Source organism: Pholis gunnellus (assembly GCF_910591455.1).
Source record: "Pholis gunnellus genome assembly, chromosome: 3".
Classification (NCBI taxonomy): domain Eukaryota; kingdom Metazoa; phylum Chordata; class Actinopteri; order Perciformes; family Pholidae; genus Pholis; species Pholis gunnellus.
Window position 1 is genome coordinate 15,943,677 of NC_136529.1, and position 22,455 is coordinate 15,966,131.

Consider the following 22,455-nt stretch of genomic DNA (forward strand, 5'->3'; position numbering starts at 1 on the left):
GGGGGAAGAGATGGTTTTCTTTCCACTTTAGGTGTTTGTGTGGGGTCACGTGGCACTGTAGGCTGCGGGGGTAGTTTTGAGGTTTGAGCTAGGTTTTGGCTGGTGAGGAGGTGGCTGATTTGGCTCCTGAAGCAATGGGATCTTTTCTTGTTCTGGACAAACAAAACCCTTCAAATTATCCATGTCCTTTATTTATTTCATGCCTGCACTCACCCCCTCACAAACACACCCCCTGCACACATCCAAAAATACCGTGTTTGCGTAAAAGAACAAGGGCGGCTGTTCTTATCTCATCACATGACGCTAATGAAATCTTGGCTGATGTGAACAAACACATAAATGAGGCATAAGGCAGATAAATTCCTCCGGAGTGAGTCATAAATAAATGTGTACGTGCGGTTTAAAAATGGGCTGAGAGTGTTGCTATAGGGAAAAGTCAATGTAAAGTGAAACCTGCCATTAACAGGCTGACCGTGCACAGGTGTGCCAGTGTCCCCCTGTGTCCTCTGAGGACTTGCATAACAGGCAAATTGTGAGTCATGGCAGACACAGGATGTCTAGAGTGGAGACTTGGTGTGTACTCAAAACTTAATTCTTTGGCTCCTCTTCTCTGCGGTCAGATGCACAGATGCACATGCAAAGCTCGAGGAACCCTCTCATTCTGTTCCTCCTCTAGCAAACACACACACACACACACACACACACACACACACACACACACACACACACACACACACATTACTGTCATGATCCACTCTTGGGATGTATGGGCTGTTGTTAAATTTAGCATAGAGAGCCAGATGAAGATCCACATAGCTTCCTATGTATGGAGTTGATCCATATGGATGTATCGTCTGCTGGGGGAACAGACAGGATATATATATATATATATATATATATATATATATATATATATATATATATATATATGGACTTTTATCTTCCATGATGAGGACCATCTCTTTGGAACAACCTACTTCCATCACTTCAATTAACATCTATTTTATTGTTATTTGAAAACACAACTGAAAAGGTCTTTAATTAGCAAAGTTTTATAACACATCATTTAATTGTTTGTAATGAATCACAACTTGTAAACTTAAACTTATATGTAATTGTTCATTTATATAATTTTTTGTATGAGTGATTAGTCTTGCAACTTCAATGAATTATGCAATATGTTTCTTTATCTTTTTCTGTTCTATCCTCTTATGACTCTTAATATCTAATAGGGGAGGTATATTCATAGGTCATATTGGCTTCTAACCTCTCCTGCACAAGGTTCAAACTTGTTTACTTACTTACTTGTTTTCTATTTTTACATGTTTATACATGCAAATAAACTAATAAAACATAAAAGTATCCGCCTATAAAAGGCAGAAGAAATACAGTTGGACACTTGAGATTGTGTACAAAGAGGATAGGTCATTTTGGGCAAAATATGCCAAGGCTTTATGATTAGTAATTTTGATAATAAAATAATAAGGAAAGTTACACTATTTTGGAGTCACGAGCAGAGACAAGACTCTTTAATTCAAGTAGGCAGCATACTAGTTAGTATCTGGCGGTGATGCTTCTACAGCATATACCCACTCTTAATCCACAGCCTCTTTATTTGATACTGTATTGTTTTTAATGATAAGCAGGAAAATGTTCAGCCATAAGAAAACACTGAACACACAATAATTCAGCATTTTGGGTACAATTAGAGTCAGATGAGAAGATTGATGACACTCATATCTGTCCATTGAATATGAAGCTACATTGTAGCTTAGCATAATAGTAGAAATATAAACAGTCCCGTACAACACAACTTGTCAGATTATACAAGACAAGATGAAACATGTTAATAAATGAGCCTTAGAAGTCCACGTAGGCAGCTTTTGTTACCTTTGGACAGAGCCAGGCTAGATGTTTTGCCCTATATGCTAAGCTAAGCTAAGCAGCTGCTGCTGCTAGCTTCATATTGGATGGACAGACCAGAGTTGTCAATCTGTTCATCTAATGCTCGGCAAGAAATTAAATGTATTTCCCAAGATATCGGACAACACGCTGACTATCTTTGTCTTGGCTCAAACACTTAAGACAGATTTTCATCCCTCAGTGACAACTAATGGCCCTGCTGACACGTGTTTACACTTCTCTCTCTCTCTCTCTGCAGGAAGTTGCAGATGACAGAATGGTTACAGGAGAATATAGAGCACGATGCAGACTCCATGTTTAGGCAACAGGGATAATAAATGTTCAGTCGGAGGTGCAGAGTGTACTGAAGGCTGTGTGTTTCTCTGTTTGTCCTGTTGAAGGAGAGTGTGCTATTTAAAGCTTCAGGGGAGGTTGAATAGGTGTAACATTGACTTGACAGTGTCGGCTGCAAAGAGTTTGCAAAGTGGGACATACTAGTGTGTCCCTCTATTCTTCCAGCCTCTCCACATCTTTTTTTCTCTCCCTCTCCCCATCTCTTAAAGGCACAGAGAGACACAAGAGAAGGTGCAAACCCAGAAATGTCAAGCCAATGTCAAGTGGACACGGCTATTTTCCCGTACGTCCTACTTCTCAGTGTTTTTATTTTAAATCTCAAGCTCTTATGTAATGAAGTCCTTACTTTTCCCCTGAGGATCTGCTGCCCACACAACTATGAAAGCTGAGACTGCATGCTGTTGTAACTCACGACGTCAACACAAACGCTGCATTGCCTCCTCTAAACTAAAACTGAAAATGGCCAGAAAGTTTGTTGCACACAACTCTTGCTGTCAGAGCATAGAAGGTATAAGAAAAAACGCCATAGATGAGGAAGTTCAGCCCAGAAAACTATTTCAGCTTCTTTGGCATCAGCTTTTAATTACTCCTGAGGCTAAGCACAAATAACAGAGCTGAAAGCATCCGACCTTATTGAGTAGGCTAGCTGTGTGTGTATGATTGATTATTTGTTGCTCTCTGCATTGCTCCTGCCTGCAGCGATATGAAAGTAAGCTTGGATTATGACACTGTTGCTGCCCCACTGTAAAAAAAACAAATAAATATTTTCACCAACACAGCAAGCTTTTAATAAGTCATTCTTATTTAGTGGATTATTAAATGTGCAACTGGAATTGTAGTTTTAGTCTTGTTAATGATGTAAACGATTTCCCGTTTCTTGCTGCTTTGTTATGACCAGAGAAATCAAAAGTAGCAGTATGGTAAAAATATTAACAAAAGATAAACATTTAAATCAAGTACATTTTACACACAGCACTGAACCACAGCCGATGTTATTCCACCAGAAGGACTCAGAGAGAAGAAACAGGTGCAGGAAGTGTGGGATGATAAATACCTTTTAAAAAAAACTGTAACTTGAAATGAATTTGTGTAATTGTGTCATCACCAACAGCAACGAAGGAAAGAAAACACCACTTTCTAAAAAGGTGAAGCAACTGAGGGGGGAGAAACAGAATTGGGGCTAATAGAGTAGAGTGATGAATGGTCTGTCCTCTATGTAGGACGAGGTGTCTAAAACTTTTCAGGAGCACCAGAAAGCAAACTTTCTGCCTAATATCATTCTGGGTCAGGAAGCCTCGCGGGGAGACGAGAAGCAGAGCAGTCCTGGCCTTTCTTTGGCCGTGCAGCACACTGGTCCGCACATCACTCAGTCCCCGGTGTCTTCCCGATCTGCTCAAAATGCGACCTGAAACACTTCATCCGATCAGGCCACATATGGACTACATGCCAGTGCAGACTCATATAAGAAGTGGTCCATTTTGAATGTACATTCTGAGCTCCATCAGCAAGGACACAGTGACAGGAAGTCAATGCCAGCCTGTTGTGTTTTAATGTTTAGTGACCTGCCCTCTAGAGGACATGAGGAGGATAAAGAGAAAACACAGACAGACTGTTTCCATCGTTAAAGCCTTTTACTTGATTTGAAAATAATAGTGTTAGAAATTCAAAGTTAATAAATGCAGATCAGAGAACTCAGTGAGTCATGGTTCAGTGCAGGGCAACAACATCTGCGCACAACTGGATGTGGTGTCTTTATACAAATACAATATATATTGTACTTGTTTTAGGTACTTCAAACCATAAACACGTAATCGGCAACATTGTTTTAAAAGTACAGTAGCTGAGGATCTTGGCCTCTATGATGAAGGTACACTCATATTTCTTTTTCAGGTTCATTCCTTTTTATATCAGTGCAAATAAAAAGCATAGAAACTGTTTATTCACTGGCAGAACCATCTCCAACAATACAGTGCATGTCGACGCTACAGACACTTCTATACATATAAAATGACTAATTCTTTATACAGCCTGTGCTTAAAAGTATTAGTCACATTAAGATGCACTTAATCCAGTGTAAAAATACATTTTAAATTCAAGGCATTAACTATAATTTATTTTTACTGAAGATCAGGCCAATCCAGATTTGGGCATTTTTGTGCGAGTCTTGAAATGTGTTACAATTTTTTTAGCCTCCCTTGTTATGACAGTAAAATAACTGTGGTTAAAGTAATTGTCCAGTTATTTCTTTGTCATTTTTTTATTGTTTAAAATGTTGAAAGAAATAGTTGAAATCTTAGATTTTCTTTCTTTTCCAAAAATCCATAATGTTCTCTGTGATTTGGAGGAATGTCGCTGATCAGCTGCTGGGGGAAATACAGGTCACATCAATGTAATGTTCCACACTGGCAGGTATCTGGGCCAATGCCTCTCGTGACTCTCAGCATCACACCTGCTGTAACAGCAGGCAGGGGACACTGGAGGTTAACAAAGTAATCGTGTCCCTTCTCAAAGAACAAGATGTCTTCTCTTATTCAGTCCAGCCAGACAAGTTACAACTTGCAGACATAATCAAATATATTGTTTTCTTATTCCACATTTTCCCCTTTTGATTTCACAGTCTGTAGCAGAAGAAAGGCAGCACATTTCCATTTTCGGCGATCCACCCAGAGTAACTCATCCTATAAAACTGTGGCTTCCTCCATGGCATTTACCCACCTGTATGAGTAGAGGATTTTACATTAGGAGAAAGACAGCATAAAATGGAGGAATTTCAGTCTGCTTCACCTAAACACTACCAATTATGTGCCTTTCAGCAGGACATATAGCGGCATTATTAGGTGAGCTAATATTATTGAGTGCTCCTGAATTTGAAACATGATTTTAGTAGTATTTTGTCCTAGAGGAGTAAGTACTACTAACTTTGTTTTTATAAACTCCACACTTCTGCTGCTGTACACTGAACACTGAACACTGAAACTCAACAAATTTGGTGTTGATCATGTTTCCAGTCATCTGTGGGTCAAGGAAAACTATCCAATCCTGGGCCCATAAAACCCTTTGGGACCCATTGAGTGAAATAAAATTTAAAAGCGCGACTGTTTTTCTTATTGTTTTCCCGCAGACAGCAACTTTTCAGTAAAACCATGTTGGTCATCAGACTAAAATCTTTAAATTGTCAATCTCTATAAACATATTGAAACTAGCTATCAAGGCTTCATGCTTCTCACCTCTGGGCTGTGAAGTTGTCCTCAGCTCTAAAGGAGTAATACAAAGTGTTTTTGTGGTAAAGCTGGAAGATGTTGGCCTCCTCCTCTCTCCCCTGCTTGTCAGGTAGCTTCACTGTGAAACCCAGCAGAGGTAAACTCTCAGATGCTACTTTCTCCTGCAGAATTCGTCAGGGGAACAGAAATGGATTATAAGATACTGTGAGGAAAATGTGGGTTTTTCAGCACTTTAAGTCATGATGGCTATAGACCTCACTGTGTAAATATGTTTAAGTGTAAAAATGTGTTGTTCAGGTTTAGGGGAGTGCATGTTTCCCCTCACCTCTTGGACTCGGTAGGTGTAAAGCACCTTGTCTCTTAGGAGGAACCACAGTCTCTTCCAGTTCCTCTTGCTCGTCTTGCTGCGCTGCAGAGTGCCACTAATGGAGCCTTCCTCTGACAACGTCACCTGCACAAAATAGGAGCAGGAAGGGACTGATAACTATCTATGTTACTTCCAAAACATGTCACAGCTGTTGCTCCTATGATGATCAACTATTCAGTGATCTGCACTGTGCAGTGAACATGGCCCTCTCATGTTGCAGGCGTACCTGGGTGAAGGAAGCGGTGCCTTTCCGATGTCTCCAGATGTTGGGAGGATGAATGTTTTGGAACACAGCAGAGAGAGGACGACTGGAGCGGTTTGGACGAGGGCTACTCTTACCTGACAAAGCAGACACGTCTCCCCCTGCAGAAATATACAATTGCTTTTTTACCACAGCTGAGGATGATACTATAACACTGACAAACTAAGTGACATGGCAGGTTACTTGTGCACCTTGGTGACTGAACTGTACTGCAGCAGAGGCTTTATATTCAAGTAATAATGTTTTTTTACACAAACAAAGGGAAAATTCCTTCTCAAATGAAACTCAGCTTCAGTTTTGCACTTTTTATACATGCATATGACACAAACTGGAGTGTCATTTCTCACAACCCACATGTGCAACTGATTTAAATCAGTTATGTATATTTTTGTTTGGGCTTGTTTCATACACTCTACATGATCCTCATCCTGTACCCAGTGTTTCTTTCACCAAACAGTACGCATGTCTTTATTTGTTTTACTTCTACTTTTTTTTTTGTACTACTTCCATATTTTAGTAATCCCTTTCCCGTAAAATAGATGTATTTATCCAAAATGTGCAAGCTCTGTCTGATTATTTCGGTCCATTGTACGTGGGGCATAAGAATAGCAATACTAAATGTGTGGGCTGATAAGTGATCAGTTAATCATAAAAACATATTCAAGCAGAGCTTCCCCACCTCTCTTCTTCAGCTCATTGTAACAGTGATCACACACTTTGGCCATGCGGTCTTTCATGTATTTCAGTGGATATCGATTCCTGGAGCAGCTCCGACAAACAATCTGTGTGAAACAACATAAATTCACCACAGGCACATTAAAAAGAACATACTCTTTCAGCACACTCACAGCTCCCGGGCCAAAGACACATTTTGTTGCATCTCCTAACAGATATTAACGTCTTATAGAGCACTGTGTTATACTTGTGTGGGACTCACTCTTCCGCAGCCATGGCAATGGTGTCTACGGAGAGTGAGGCTGAAATCTGAGGTGCAGTTCATGCACATCATCACTTGTGAGACTGGAACAAGCGTGGGGGCTTTCTCTCCGAGAGTCAGCCGCAGACGATCTCTGGCCTGCAGCAAACACACAGAAACACACTAGAACACACTGAAGAAATTGATGTCGATGACTTATAACATCCATCTCAATCCGGTTGGATGAGGATAAGCACGACTGAGGAAATATGATTAATACAAAGAGGCAGAGTTTGCTCACCTCTCCTGAGCAGCTGTTGAATGCTACAGATCCTCTGACATGTTCAGTCACAGTGCGGCTCAGAGTGTAAAACCAGTCCTCTCTTTCAATGAAGGAACTGCAAAAAGCACACTACACTGCTGAGTAAAAGAATACTGAATGCTCTGCTTTCACTAGTTAGTTTTAACCTTTCTTTGATCACCGCCATTATTAGCTATTAGTCATTATTCAAACAGGACACGGTACAGTGTCACCCACCTTGCAGACAAAGTGATGGAGATGTCTGTTCCTTCAATCCTCAGTGCATTTTGGACATTATCCACGATGGGTTTACTGACCTGAGAAATCAGTAAGATCATAAATCAAACACCGGGTTGTGAAACCTTTCAGTCTGACAGTTAAGGAACAGCACATTTTTTTATTCTCACATTCTCTGTTAACTGCAAACAAGTAAATCATTTAAATGAAAAAAACGTATGGCTGTAGATTTTACACACGTAATGCCAGCTTTAATTGCATATAAACTCCGTGGGAATTTGATGTGAAACATGATTAGAATTCAAATCAATCAATTCGGCAACTTAATGAAAGACTCTGACCTTCAAGCCAGTGAGTGGCAGAGTATTCTTTAGTCTGTATTTCCCGTCCTGCTGAGGGTAAGTGTACAGCAGCACATCATTCATCTGAAAACAGACAGAGATAACGCTCTTAATTCACAGAGAACAGACAAGTAAACGTCGATCAGAGAACATGTTGAAAGGACAAAATAAAATGGTAAAAAACGTCCAAAAAGTCAGTCGCACAGACTTCATCATTCATGTATGTGCAGAAGTTCTCCAGTAGGTGACACTCTACCACAAAACATGAGTTCACACAGTTGATTCACTTGATGGGTAACAATTCAAACCAAACAAAATTGTGTGTATTCTTTCTCTTATTTTTATTAGGGTGATGTACAGTCACACCATTGTTAAACACAAAACCTGAAATTAAAGTTCCCCTCCATATAAAAATGTGCTTATTTAGTTGGATGTTTCAGCTTCACTGTGCATAATGATGTATGTGCAGAGTTTGAAACTAGAAGGCTGTTTTCACCAAAGGGGGACATTTTATCCATGCGGGGGATCTATAAATTTAAAACCCCTACCTTGAATTTTTACGATCATACATGATGGAGATACTTCCGCAAATAGATAACAAAGTAGTTGAAAATCAAACTGGATCATTAATCTCTGTATCACTTTTTTGCTGTGTGTTTAAATACTTTTTTTATGAGATTAGCTGCTCCTGCAGATTCTTTTTATTATGTTGTCTCCAACATTAATAATAGCCGATCACACGTGATCAGAGTCTGGGTGGATAAACTGGCAGGATAAAAGTAACACAACGATGATTACCAACATTCCTCCAGAAGAGACATTTACGAGCTTTTTTTAGTGTCGAGCCCAGACCACAAATTTCGAAAACGCCACAGGAGGGAAAAGCAATGCGCTATGATGATGCCCAATGGATAATTTGCAAAGGCGTTTAACTTTGTACTCTTTCTTGATTATAACATTTCAAGGCTATCTCTATGTTATGATGTATTCATACAACTTTATCGATTACATCCTTCTCCCCTCTTTCTACATCCCTGTTTCCTGTAGCATGATGAAGACACACCAAACTAATATTTAACTGACAGAATTAAAGTCATGAAATTGAACAGGAGGCACACATGGATAAGGAGCTGGTGTTGACCTTCCCTCTGCTGTCAGTAAAGAACTGGCTCAGGAAGTCAGCATTCAGAAACATCCTGCCAGGAAACCCTGCTCTTAATAGCTCAGTCTGGACATAGAAACACTGCAGACAAAAAATACATGACTCTTCATTTTACACAGTGATGCCTTAGGAACGCACTGTGGTCAATGTACGATGTGAAGCAAATAAAAAGATAATACAACTTAGTATGACAACTGGCACATGTCTGTTAACTTAAAAACTACAAACAGGAAGCAGCGGTTACCAGAAATAGATGGCGGGGCTGTCGACTCTTCCTGCTGACCTTCATCAGGGTGCCCTCCTTCACAAAGACCTGATTAAAACAGCAAATACCAAACTGAACACTTCACAAGTCTGCTGATCATGACACCCAGAGGCCATCTGCAATTATTATTGTTGTTTTAAAGCCTGGCCGGCTGGGGATTCCCAGCTGAATGATTGTGTAAAGGGCAACACAGGGTGGTGCATGGCAGACAGGGTGGGCATGGCAAGGAAACAATGCTGTTATCTGAGTCATACCCTGCCTGGTTGCAGCAGATCCCGCAGGCCACGAACACTGTACTCTATGTTGACCAGACGCAACAAGTTCTCCTGAGACACACACACACAGACAAAAGAACAAAAAGAGAGGGAGAGAAAATGAGACAACAACAAAAGAGAAATGATGAAAGAGTCCATTAACCGTCATTTTCCTGTAAACCCCAAACTATTTTCTTCTACTTGGCTATTTTACGGTACGTCTCTTTGTTTTAGACATCGCCTGGATCAGACAGGCATGTTCTCTTTAGAAAGAGCCACATTATTTAGAAACGTCCTTATTTGGCATGCGGCTCTAACTAGATCTACTGTAGCCATCAAAAAAAGTACAGCATTGCTTTGAGCTAGATGCTACGGCAGCATGCTAACAAGCTCTCAATGGTAATGGGAACATTCTGATTGATAGTAGTCATCTCAGTTGAGTGTGTTAGCATGCTAACACTTGCTAATCAGCACTGAGAACAAAGCTCGGGAGACTGGGGGTGTTTCCTGTGGGTGCTGTGACCCTATGAGGCCCACAGAGGAAGAATAAAATAGAGTTGGACCTGTTGCTGCCCGAAAATTCACATTTTGATTGCTTGTTTCTCGGCTGCCGGTTAAAGCCTTATCCCTCAATACTGGATCAATCACAAAAATGAGTCACAAAAACACAGGAAAATACGGTCCAGTGTGTGTTTAGTACTGACTCACACCACACTTAGGTTGAAAATAAGACATGTACTTCAGAAGGCAAATGTTTGTTTATTGGGTTCAAGAGTTTCAAACGTGACACTCACCCCATGTTTCAAGCTGTCATTCACTTGATCTGCAATGTCAGACACTACAGCTACAGCAGCTGTAAAAGAACACAGAGAAGAATCAGGAAAGACACTTCATGTTAAGAAGTGAACAATGAATAATCATAACTGATTAGATGTTCCTTTGTTCTCCATGTAGAAAAGTCACCGAACATAAAACCTGAAATGAGAGCGTGGACGTGTCTGGACTGGGGTGGCTCCCTTATTGGAGATAAGAGATAGTGTTGCTGCATCTGGCCTTCTCATGAATTACTCATTACAATCTCCACACAGACGAGAGCTGAAATATCTGCCTGGTGGGTCTCCACCACAAACAGGATAATCTAGGTTGGCTCTCTTAATGCCGTATTTCCATGCCAAATGTGAGCAAATAAATTCCCTGTACACACACGAGTCACAAACACAGGCCAGTGATGCTCTCCTGTGAGTAACTGCCTCTGTCCACACTGAGACCGCTGTTTGTTTCAGGTACCTTGTGTGTCTTTATATTCCTTGGAATCGGGGGAGAGGTTGTTCAGGTAATCTGTAAGAGGAGTGGGAGAAACAGAATGCCTTCTGAGAGTTGAAAATGTAACCACTATGAGTACAATGTATGTTTTAACCAGAAAAGATACTAAATCTTGTCCTTTACACAAGACTCACCAGTGAGCAGCATGCGGTACTGAGCCACACGCACAATGACCTGCAACAGTTGATGTTTCAGAGACACTTTTTCCCCAGCTGGACTCTGCTGCTGAGACAAATCAAAAATCAAAATATTTAAAATTTTCACTGTATAGCAACATTTTGGGTTATTTAAAACAGTCAAGGGATCTCACTGGGTGTATACAAAACTTTGGTAAAGAAAATAAAAGTTGCACTGAGAAGCAAATTATACAACAACACTGGAGCTTTGAGCAGAATCGCCCCTCATATTTTAAGTGTGAACAAGGGCCAGCAACACTGCTGGTCAGCACGGTGTCTGGCAGGATAACGAGTGTGTGGTTGATTGTTCGTATGTGTGCATCAATAATTGGTCATTTCAAAAGTGTGGAAAAACTATTTTGTCACCAGAATATCTTAAAATTAAAAACTCATTTAAACGTGGGTGCTATTTAATCTGACAGAGAAAACTGCAGCTCTGCAAGGACTCGCTACCAAGTCTTCTCCTTGGTGGTTTATAAAATGGAGGGAAAATATTGAAAACATTCTTTTGTCCATCGCTGGGTAATATTTGATTGTTGCTCTGTCAAGCATACTGTTATATATACTATTTTTTATGTTTAATATTTTTAACATATTAATAAATGTAATCGCTTCTCTGGATGACTGGCTTTAAAAACACTGCCTTGTGTGTGTTCATTAATTTGAGGCCATTTATAGCGCCACACTAAAGTGCATTGTTTGAATATATTGGGAAATTCAACCTACATCAATTTTAAGATCCCCTTGTTTTAAATGAGACGTTCAGTGGTTAATTGTTGTTCTCAGTGGCTCATACCAAACATATTAGTTCTTAACATCCAAACATGTGGTCTATTTTTCCTTTGGGTGTCATGACAGTCTCTTTTAACTGCCAGGAACACTGTGTAGTTGTTGCTCTAAATTAAATCACTGCTTTTATTCACTTAGCTTTCTGCCTTTTGCTTGAACCTTTCAAGGGTTTACATCTTTTGCTTTCAGTCACAAGGTTTCTCTTCTCATACACTTAGTCATCGCCATCTCTGCTACCACAAAACACATAATTCATCTTTGTCATTGGACACAAACACACACACACACACACACACACACTAAACTCTCTGATAAGAGATAAAGTGCAGAGATAAGTAAAGCTCTTGATAAGTATAAGATATATGAGGTTGAAAGCAAAGTTTTCCCTGATATTTTTCATCAAAACCTCTGTAATTTTTCACCACCTTGTCAAGTGTTTTCTATTAAAATATCTAAATTATTCCAAAGGTCCCCAGTAGTCCTCTGTTTTCTTGTTGTTTACTCATTTAAGCAGGATTGCATTATGTGTTGCATTAGGTGTTGCATTACATGTTTTGTGTTTAGAGTTTAGGTCTGACCTCAAACTGGTGAACAATGGCTGCAAAGGCAGGTGAAGCTCGGCAGCTCTCCTCCAGCAGGCTCATACTTCGATCGTAGTGGCCGATATAGGTGGTGAAAACCAAGAACTCTGCTTTTCTGGACAAGTAGATGTCTGCGATCCTCTGGCTCTCCTCCCTGAATGATGGAGAAAAAGAGGTGAGAGCGTGGAAGGTAATTCGTCTTTAGTGATAACACGTGTGTTCATGCGTCTGCGCATCATTCTCACCAGTGTCGGATCCGATTCTCCAGCTCGCTGAGGATTCGGCGGTGCAGGGTGTAAACATCAGGCAGCTCGTTGAGAATTTCTCGAAGCCTCTCTTCATCCAACACAGGGTCCCCCTCGTCCCCAACTGCTGTCACCACTGCTTCCCGAAAGTCCTAACATACAGGCGAGTTGTTTTATAGTTTATGCTTAAAATCTCGCTAAACTCACAATTTCACTGAAGTCTGCATTTCTCCCGTTTTTCCTTCCCTTTATTCGCAAAAGTGTAACAAGATAGGCTTATATATATCAAATCTCATCATTAATCAAAATATTGGAGCAGTGTTGGTCTATGTCACCAGATTAATCCCCACACCAGAGACATACATCTGGGAGAAGTGTTCCTCCCTCATTACCTGATAACTGCTGTGGAGGAGCTGCTCAGAGGCCAACAGATCAGACTGTGTTTGTGGTGTGCAGTTTGTAAACGAGAAGGTGAAGAGTGTCGAGCAAATGTTTCTGAAAATGAGCAATTGTGCTCAGTAAATCTACTCTGATTAAATAAATACATAGATAGCATTTAATTAAAGGTAATTCATGCAGAGCTCAGCCTCCTGCTACCTAGAGTCAAAACCGCTGTCATTCCCTCCCACACATAGATACATGAGAATTATATTACAATAGTAAATAAAAAAGAATATAGATGCATCACTCACTTCCTGGAGGAGCTTCAGGGCTTTCACGTGTCTGTGGACAGAGAAATAGAAACACCATTAAACAGGAAGGCGAAGGGAATCTGATTTGTTTTGACCGCTTAGCCGAGATGTTTGATAGAAGGAATTATTTTACATGTAACTCACAATCTCTCTGTATCCACCAGCTCTTTCGCGACGTAAAAGGCTCTGGATCGGCCGTCAGGCTGAAAACGATAATATTATTTAGTTGTAATAAGCCCAGGGTTAGGAAGAGATGAAGCATTTTGGCACCAGTTCAATAAATATATCTGGCTCCCTTTTCTACATCGTCTCCAAGTGGCACTCATCATCTAAATAATGAGGAAAGACTTGTAGTAGCACATTAACCTCCATTAACCCACATTAAAACCCCGGCTTGTGTGGGCAATTTTGCAATTGCCCAAGGTCTTTACCAGTTGGAAAAAGGTGAAACAAAACAGAATAAATTAATCATTTTAAACTTTGAATTAAAGCAAGGCTAGTGGCTAGTTGTTGTTTTTTTATACCATGCAGGATATCAAAAATATCTAAAACATGTTGTATAAATATTTATTTCCAACTCTGCACACATTCAACACACATTTGTCAGAACTAACCTGTCTGTCATAAATGCTGTCTGAACCTCCCTCTTCCTCCTCAGAGGTGCGTCCTTGGTCTTCTTCAGCCGTCGTCTCTCCCCCGACATCACCCACTGTCTTTGGAGCAACAGCCACCGAGCACACGTTGTAGGCTTCTGTATAGGCACTGGTGAGAAAGAAGGGGTGCCGTGGTGAAATATAGCATACAGACAATAAATGCATACAGTAAGTAGACAGGTAATTATAAAGGCTGAGGGTCAAGCTGCAAACAACTGAGTCTGAGTAATACATTAGAAAACCTTGACTGTGTAGAAGACTAAATGCATCTTTTGTAATAATTCAACAAGACTGTCTTAAACCTCAAAGTCCTGCATTACAATTACCCAGGTCTAGTCCAGTGGTTCCCAACCTTTTCAGCTCGTGACCCCTAATGATGAAGTACTGTCTATTTGTGACCCCTAATGATGAAGTTATGACCTTGGTGTAAACATGATTTTGTTTCCCTCTAAGTGTCATTTTAAAGGAACAGTTCGACACTTTGGGAAAAAACTTTTTTTTCTTTACCACGGAGAGTTAGATGACAAGATCAAGGTCACTCTCATGTCTGTACAGTGAATATAAAGGCTATAAGTTTCAGCTATAAGTCAGGGGGAAACAGCTAGACTGGATCTGTCCTAAGATAACACAATCTGTACATTAGCATTAACATCATGTATCTCATATTTCTCAAGACAAAATAAGCGGCAGAAAAAAAATCGACTTCTTGAAAGACAATTAAATGTTCTTCTTTCTTTTTCCTTTAATCACCTTGTGAGCCCTTGGTTGACCATTGGTAGACTGTATGCCTCACTGGTATTATAATATGAACTGTGTTCCGTGCCCAAACCTTTATTCATGACAATAAATTATATGAATTTAATTTAACCATCCAAGCCATCTTTATAGTCCTGTATGGTCATCTGCATTGAAATATCACTACAATAAACATATTCAGCAAAAGAAGAAAATGTGAATATGTAAAACATTGTCGATCTTGAGAAACCAGTAAACTGATCCTGAAAGGCCTGCAGTGACAACTGTACCCAACCAGGGACGCATATCGGTATTTTATGCTACGAGATTCTCTTCTGCAGGGAGCCCAAATTAATATGCTAATGGCTGCGGCTCAATTGGGAGAGTAAGCTATGCAAATAAAAACACATCCTTAACTTATAGTAGTGATGCAGTCGTCCTCTATATGTGACCAATTGCCTTGCCAATGTGTCTGCTATGTTTCCCTCCAAGCACCAGTGGATTTTAACCCCACTGAGATGCAAATTAGCTACGTATGAAGAACATATGTGAGCAATTCAGATCTCTGCATCACACACATTAGAGCTGCATGGCCCATTACAGCTCACATGATCAAACTCTGGATGAGATACCAGAGGGTGTTTGAACCACAAATTACTTGCACGGTTCTTATATTAGGCTTTTATATCACCCCACAGGAACTGGCTCTGTCACTTCTCACAGTCCTGCTATGTTCTATAAAGGCTCAAGGCAAAATCTATGGAGATAAATTGCAGAAGGAGATAAAAAAAAAGTATCCATTTTCATTTTGCCTCAGGTTCATCTGTGAGCCTCTTTGTCCCGGTGATAGCAGTGATGGGGGCGAACGACCTCCAAACTACGATCTGCTAATATTGCCCCTTCAGGCTACCGCAAAACGTACTGCCTCAACCACCGACTCTTGTCCATCCAGATATCTCTTTGCTGTAACAACAGGCACTGTATCCACTGGAAGTGTGGACAATAACAATCATACCACTGTCTTTGTTCAGTACTAGCATAGACAGCTCAGGTTCTTACACAGAGGCATGTCACGTTTGCAGTTGTGTATTTTGCAACGGAAAAGCAAAGATTAAAAAAATGAGGCGTCCGATGTTTTACCCGACTTTGATGTCTTACCTGCCCAAATTTGCATTAAGAGTAGTAGGTGGAATCAAGTATCTTTCTAATTATATTCAGATTTAGGAGGAATTAAGTGCAAGATAACATTCTTCAAGAAGGCACCTTATTTACATATACAGTTACTTTTGGTGTATCCAAATGTAATAACAAAAATATTTCTAGAGGCCTTTCACGATACGAAAGATCACGAAAGAACACAACCTGTTCCAACTCCTCCCTTCTTTCCACTGGCCGTCACTAATGAACAATTAATCAGACATACTGAACCTTCATTTGCACTATTTGCACTATTACCACCTTCTGCACTAATATCCCGAATCCATTGTCCATTGTCATTGTTCTTTATGTTCTTTATGCTCGTATATATTCTTCGATATATATTTATATTGTACATAGTACTTAAATGTTAATGTATATGCTTAGTTTCTCTGTTCTACTTTGTTGTCATTAATGTCCTTGTTTTTATATTTCTCTTGTTTATTGTATATTCTATGTATGTATGTACGACGAGAGCAATGTGTAACCGGAGTCAAATTCCTTGTATGCGCACGCATACATGGCCAATAAAGTTGATTCTGATTCGGATCCTGACGATGGAAAGAACAAACACTTCGGCCTAAATGATTAATCACTCATTAAATTGTTGCCAACAATTTTTCATTTCAACTTATCAATTAATAGCTTAATTGTGTCATCGCTACTCAGTCTATACTGTACACACTTATCTGAATTCAGACAATACATAAAGTAATAGCAGACATGCACTGCTATCAGTGTTGTAGTTCTCAAGATCGGTTTCAAAAAGTTTTGAAAGTCTCGGAATTGACCGCATTTTTAGTCGGTCTTGTCTCGGATTTAGACAAAGAAGACTCTGGATTTTATCTCAAGACCACAGCTGTGGGTATTTCACTAAATTGCCTGTGCATTGTCTGATGTATTTGTTAACATTATTACTGTTACTGATTGGATGTAAAACTTCCTGCTTCAACCAATAACTCATTTCTAATATTTGTTACTGTGGCTGTCAGCCTCCCCTTTTCACAAGCGATCAAAGAGAGTGAGACGGGAGAAGAAGCTGTGGCTGTCTGGAAGGAGATGTCAGTCAAATCTTCAGTTAGGACATTTGGCTTCCTAAAAGAACACAGCAGTACTGGGACTCTGGTCTGGTCTTTGTCTTGACTTGGTCCCCTCAAAGTCTTAGTCTAGCAATTTACAATTGTAATATAAATCTCATGTGTGTATCTAGATATTTTCTGTGGGAGGAAGTTAAACAGGTCATGATTCCATCTCTAGTATATATTTTATATTGGTGTGGAAACATCTCCTTCAAACAACTATTTATTAGAACTACATTTTACAAGATTACATTTGAACACATCATTATAACGTTGCAATTTACAGTTTGGAGCTTCAACGCACCAGAATTCTTCTCAATTAAAATGAAGATGTTGTATTTATTTGTATTTATTAGTGTGTATTGAGTACTTAAGGAAATACAAATCCAGTATTTTAGAGCCTTTGTGGCACACAGCCACAGTGGTACATGATGAGAGGGAAGCACTGCAGTGAACAACTGCTGACTACAGAACATACTGAGATTTTATCTCAGCCTGTTGTTTCTGACTGGATAGAGAAGAGCAATGACTCCAAAATGCTCTCACGATTAATCATCCTGAGCGGCCTGTATGATATGGGTACAGCCAACAGGAATGCAGGGGGGGATGGGTAAATGTCAGCACAGCATGGCTGATCATACCAACAAATAACACTACAGCAGGGAGGCGAGAGGCTACAGCACCAACACAAGGGCCCGTTTTCACAACTAAAAAAATTATTGATGAATTAAACCAGCCTGTTTTCACCTAAATCTGAAGATACCACCCCCACCTCCAACACCACCTCCAGCGTTTCCTTCTCTACCACCCAACATGCCCCAACAACACACGGACACCACAGCTGAGGCTTAGTACATATCACTGCATAGCAGGGAAGCTACCGCACTGCCCTCCCTACCACTGATCACCACTTCCATGTCTGCTGTGATGGCAGCGTCAGGGGACTCAACATAATAAATAGTTATAAATCCTCCTCCCCAGGGGCATTGTTAAACCCACACAGTGGCCGAGCAGTAATAAAAAAAAAAGCCTTGTGCTCAGAGTAAAACATCACTAATATTATGTCCAGTTGCATTAATCTATGTGAACACACACATGCACACAGACACGGGTTTTAGCCACACTAAGGCTCTATGGATGGTAATGTCAGCCGGTCGGTCCTTTTGTCCAAACTAAAATATGTCAATAACTATTGGAGGGACTTCCATGACATTTTGTACAGATGTTAAGGATGAATAACAAGGATTTTGGTGGCACATAGACTTTTTCTCTAGCCCTATCATGATTAGTTAAAGATTTCAAGACTCAAATTTGTAGACTCTTGTTTACATACCTTTCTGTTTCCTGTTCAGGTGACTGTGTTGTATTCTTGAAACCAGGGAGGCTGCTCATGTCCACGTAACCGTCGGTGTCATTGGCAGAGGACAGCACCCGACTGGGACGGTCAAAGAAGTCTGTGAACGGCGCCTGGTAGACGGGCCTCCGCTGTGGGACCTGAAGGTTCTCGTAGTCCGAGCTGATGGCGGGAACATTCTCATAGTCTGAGGTATCTGCGTTGGGGAAGGAGATGGAGCGAGGCTTGGTCAGGGGAAGAGGTGTGAAAGGCACACAGGAGCGTTCCTCAAAGGACTCAACCCGGACGACATTGCGATTGAGAAAGGCCACAGAGTTCCCTTTTCTTCTGCTTTCCTTGTAGAGCAAGAAGGAGGAGGTTGGCTCTGATGAAACATGAGGTTTACTAGCAGAGCGCGAGTTGAGCTGTGGAGAGCTACCGATGCTGCGTCTCTCTAGATCCAGCAGTCTGCTGGGCGTGTGGTGGTTGGACTCTGCTGATGACTTAAACAAGGACGGGTTCACATCTACCGGCTTGCTCTCTGTTTTCCGCCTAAATTTAAGCATCAGGAAACGCTTAATGGAGGATTTCTTTTTCCTGTTTTTCTCAGACGAGTCTCCTTCAATGAAAAGCGAGGGGGAACTCTTTGTGATGGGTCTCTTGGTGATGTAGGCCAGCTCAAACGGAGGAGGGATATCCACTACAGATGTCGGCGTGAACAGGCCACTAGATGACAGCGGCGAGCACCGTGAGAAGCTTCCAGATGAACAAATGGCGCCTCCCTGTCTTGGGGATCCATCCCTGTAGCTGTAGACACCCAGAGGCATGTCCTGTCCCTCCATAGAGATGGAGCGCGGGTACAGGGACAAATAGTGGGGTTTGCTGTAGCTCTTGTGCCGCGTTGAGCTTATCATGGGGCTGCTGCTCAGTGCAGGTTGTCCAAATCCACTCATGTAGGGCCTCTGAACGAACTCCGCCACATTATTATTAATGCGATGTGCCAGTGAGTAGGAGAGCATCTCTGCTGTCCTCTTATGAGAAGGAAAAACATGTTCACCCTCTGAGCTGTGCCCTGGTTCCTCATAGACGTGCTCATCACTGATGTCCGGTTCTGTGTCAGTGGTGTCGTCCAGAAACGGCACTATGTGACCCTCCAGGTCTTCTTCGAAGACATCCGAGTCACTTGGAGAAAGCAGCTGGCTTTCCGAGAGAGAAGATGTCAGCGAGGTGTCCGTGTCTGTCGGCACTGAGATGGATACAAGCCTGAACCTCGGCTGGCAGTCCACGTGATCAAAAAAGGCCCCCGGTGTCTGAGCTTTGAGTTCTTCGGTCATTTTCAGATATGCTCTCACATTATTTTCATCCCTGTTGTAGCTGCTGTACTCAGGAGGGTTACCAACCTCCACGTAATCCTCAGAGGACACACACTCTGTTTGTCCATTTTCTGCTGTTTTCTCAAATTTCCCGGCTGATGCTCCACTGCTGTTTACAGATGGAAGTGGACTCTGTGGTAGTCCATGAGCTTTGTTATTCCTTGATATCATCTCTCTGTTAATGATGTCCTCTGAGGAGACGTAGTAAGGCTCATGAGTCGGATCATCCACTACAGCCACATGTCTCTTAGTTGTGTCACAGACCTGTTTCTGGTCTTCAGGTTTAAAGTCATAAAAACTAACGCTCTGTATGTTTACGCCCTTTTCCTTCACTTTATGGCCACATTTAAACTTCAGGATGTTACAAGTGATGCCGCAATCAGGAGCGGTTTCCTCTTCTTTCTCCTCTCCGTCTATGAGAAAAACGTGTTGTGTATCAGTGTCCTTCATGTTTCCATTGCTGATGAGACCAGGTTCATCTGTGAGGGACTCAGTTATATCATCTGCCGTACAGTCACCTGTTTCATCCTCCTTGATCTGGTGAGGTCCCTGCCTCTCCCTCACGTCTCGATTTTCAGCAGAGTAGCAGCCTGCCTCCTCATCAATGCTATTAACAGAGATGTCTCCCACTGAGAGGCCATCCGTGTCGGCCAGCGCCTCGCCTGCGTCACAACCTTCGGCGTCCATGTCCTCCGTCACGTCTGTGTCAACCATCTCCACTGCGTCCTCAGAGTCAGCTGTGAGCCCAGCATCACTGACCCAAAGTGTGTCCAGGGAGTCCACCTCCTCTGTTAAAGCACTGTCAGTTAACCTCCAGTCCTCGTCCACCTTCTGAATCATGTCTTCTTCCTCTTCCTTTTCCTCCTCTGTCCCCCCGCCGTCCTCCGACCCCTGAACATTATTTTGTGGTGATTTGAGGATGTAGACGTTAAATTGTTTCTCTGCTGGCAACTCGTCTGCAACCACTTTGTTAAGACCGTTCTCTGTCTCATGCTCTTCATCAACCTCGCCATCTGAATTTAGTAAGCCGCCATTGAAGCATCCTCCCTGGTTACCATTAAGCTCTGGTGTGACTTTAGGTTTTGGGGCTATAAAGGGTTTGGGACCCCTGGCTGCAGACATGTGAGGGGAGGGTAGCTTCAGGCTGGCGTGACAAACAAATCTTGGCTTTGGAGCAACAGAAGGCTTGGTGCAGTCTGAAAGAACAACAGGAAAAGGAAACTGTAAGATTACGTGCTTTAAAATAGCTTACAGGTCATTTAAATTGTGTCCCTTTGACCTAAAACTGGTCAAAGATTCTAACTTCACACATTATACAATTGGAATAGTGTGTGTAATAGTCACATTTAGGTGATTATAATCATGTGGTCACAGTTTGACCATTTTCGTCACAAAATGCAGAAAATATTTGTCTACATCTAGCAACCTATCAAATGCAACTAAGCTGGAAAACTTTCCAAATACTTTCCAGAATTAGCTACCCAAACAAAAAAGAAGTTGATCATAAAATGACAAAATACTTGAAATGAGTAATGTGTGATTTTACATCCTTTGATAAAGAATTAAAAAAAAAAAATCTAAGGGAATTCCCTGCTCACTTCCTGTGATTCAAGTTAGAGAAACCCCTCTCAGGCTGCCTCTACTTCTTTAAATCTCATATACAGTGACAGAAAAAAGAACACATGTAATTCAAGTATATTTTTTATATATATAAACCCATGCACACCATTTGATCACTTTCTGAGAAGAACCTGAATAAGCTAATAAGGATAATTAGGCTCACCAAACTACGTTTTTAAAAGAGTGCATTACTTGCGGATGACTGCAAGTTTTGCTTGAGTTTTTACAACAAAAAGAGCTCAATTGTTGCTAACTTACGCAGAAACCTCTTTATTCTACTAGAAAGGCATAAAGTGAATAATTGATCGACATAACACTTAACACTGCCCTCTGCTCTGACATAAAGAAACACTGCGTTAAACACACTTTGGTTTGCTCCACATCCTGTTACTACCGATCTATTCACCATCTAGCCTCTTCATATAAACTACAAAGTCATATAAGATAATACGAGACAAACTAAAACTCTATGTCCAGCTCGCTTAATACTCATTTACTCTAAATACATAAAATACCAAGCAGTGAAACAGAGGCTTTGGTTTCAAAACCACCCTTGTCGGTTCAAATAAATCTCACCTGTGTTCATTTTTGCGAAGCGACCGTCTCCAACATCTCGTCCACGAAAGCAGCTTCTGTACACAAAATGTTGAATAACGTGTAAAAACGGAGCCAAACTCCGCTGAACTGTGCAGACAGAGACTGAGTGAGTCTGACTGAACAGCAGCTCTGTCTGATCTTCCTCTGAGAGGGAACCCGCTGCTCAGCTGATCGTTTGTGCGTCTCACAGCGCGCAGGACGCGACTGGAAACCAAATGGAGAAAGAAAAAAGAAAAGCTCGACCCGAAGACCAGGATCCCTGTACCTGCTAGCAGCAGGTCCAGTCAAGTGCTGGAAATGTTAACATCAGCCTTCAACTCAAGACTGGTGAGCATTTATTATAGCAAAAAGGAAAATGTCACTGCTGCAGAGGAGGTGATGTCTATGTTTTGACGGTGGCAAAGTGAGTTAAAGATCTATACATACATATTTCAGACATTTTCAAGAACAACTTTTCTTGCTTATAGACTAGCTGTGAAA

The 22,455-nt window shown here is 41.2% G+C and overlaps 1 protein-coding gene across 1 annotated transcript; it reads right to left on the bottom strand.

Annotated features, from left to right (window-relative positions):
• Nucleotides 1-4,637: 4,637 nt before the first annotated feature.
• Nucleotides 4,638-22,057, bottom strand: fgd5b (FYVE, RhoGEF and PH domain containing 5b). The gene is made up of 21 exons (XM_079156631.1): nt 21,955-22,057; nt 18,386-20,954; nt 14,003-14,150; nt 13,533-13,591; nt 13,389-13,419; nt 12,697-12,848; nt 12,449-12,605; nt 11,040-11,130; nt 10,870-10,920; nt 10,377-10,435; nt 9,583-9,654; nt 9,308-9,376; nt 7,902-7,985; nt 7,561-7,640; nt 7,324-7,420; nt 7,044-7,181; nt 6,786-6,888; nt 6,071-6,207; nt 5,803-5,928; nt 5,484-5,638; nt 4,638-4,971 (listed from the first exon to the last, which is right to left on the bottom strand). Exons 1-21 carry the CDS (start codon nt 21,962-21,964, stop codon nt 4,935-4,937), a joined length of 4,425 nt encoding a protein of 1,474 aa, XP_079012757.1. The 5' UTR covers nt 21,965-22,057; the 3' UTR covers nt 4,638-4,934.
• Between the last annotated feature and the right edge of the window lie 398 nt (nt 22,058-22,455).

Excerpts from the sequence above, each read along its gene's own strand:
- fgd5b (XM_079156631.1), bottom strand. Across the intron at positions 13,592-14,002 it reads ACAGCATTTATGACAGACAG|CCTGACGGCCGATCCAGAGC; the intron begins GTTAGTTCTGAC and ends TATCGTTTTCAG. Across the intron at positions 6,208-6,785 it reads CAATGAGCTGAAGAAGAGAG|GGGGAGACGTGTCTGCTTTG; the intron begins GTGGGGAAGCTC and ends ATATTTCTGCAG.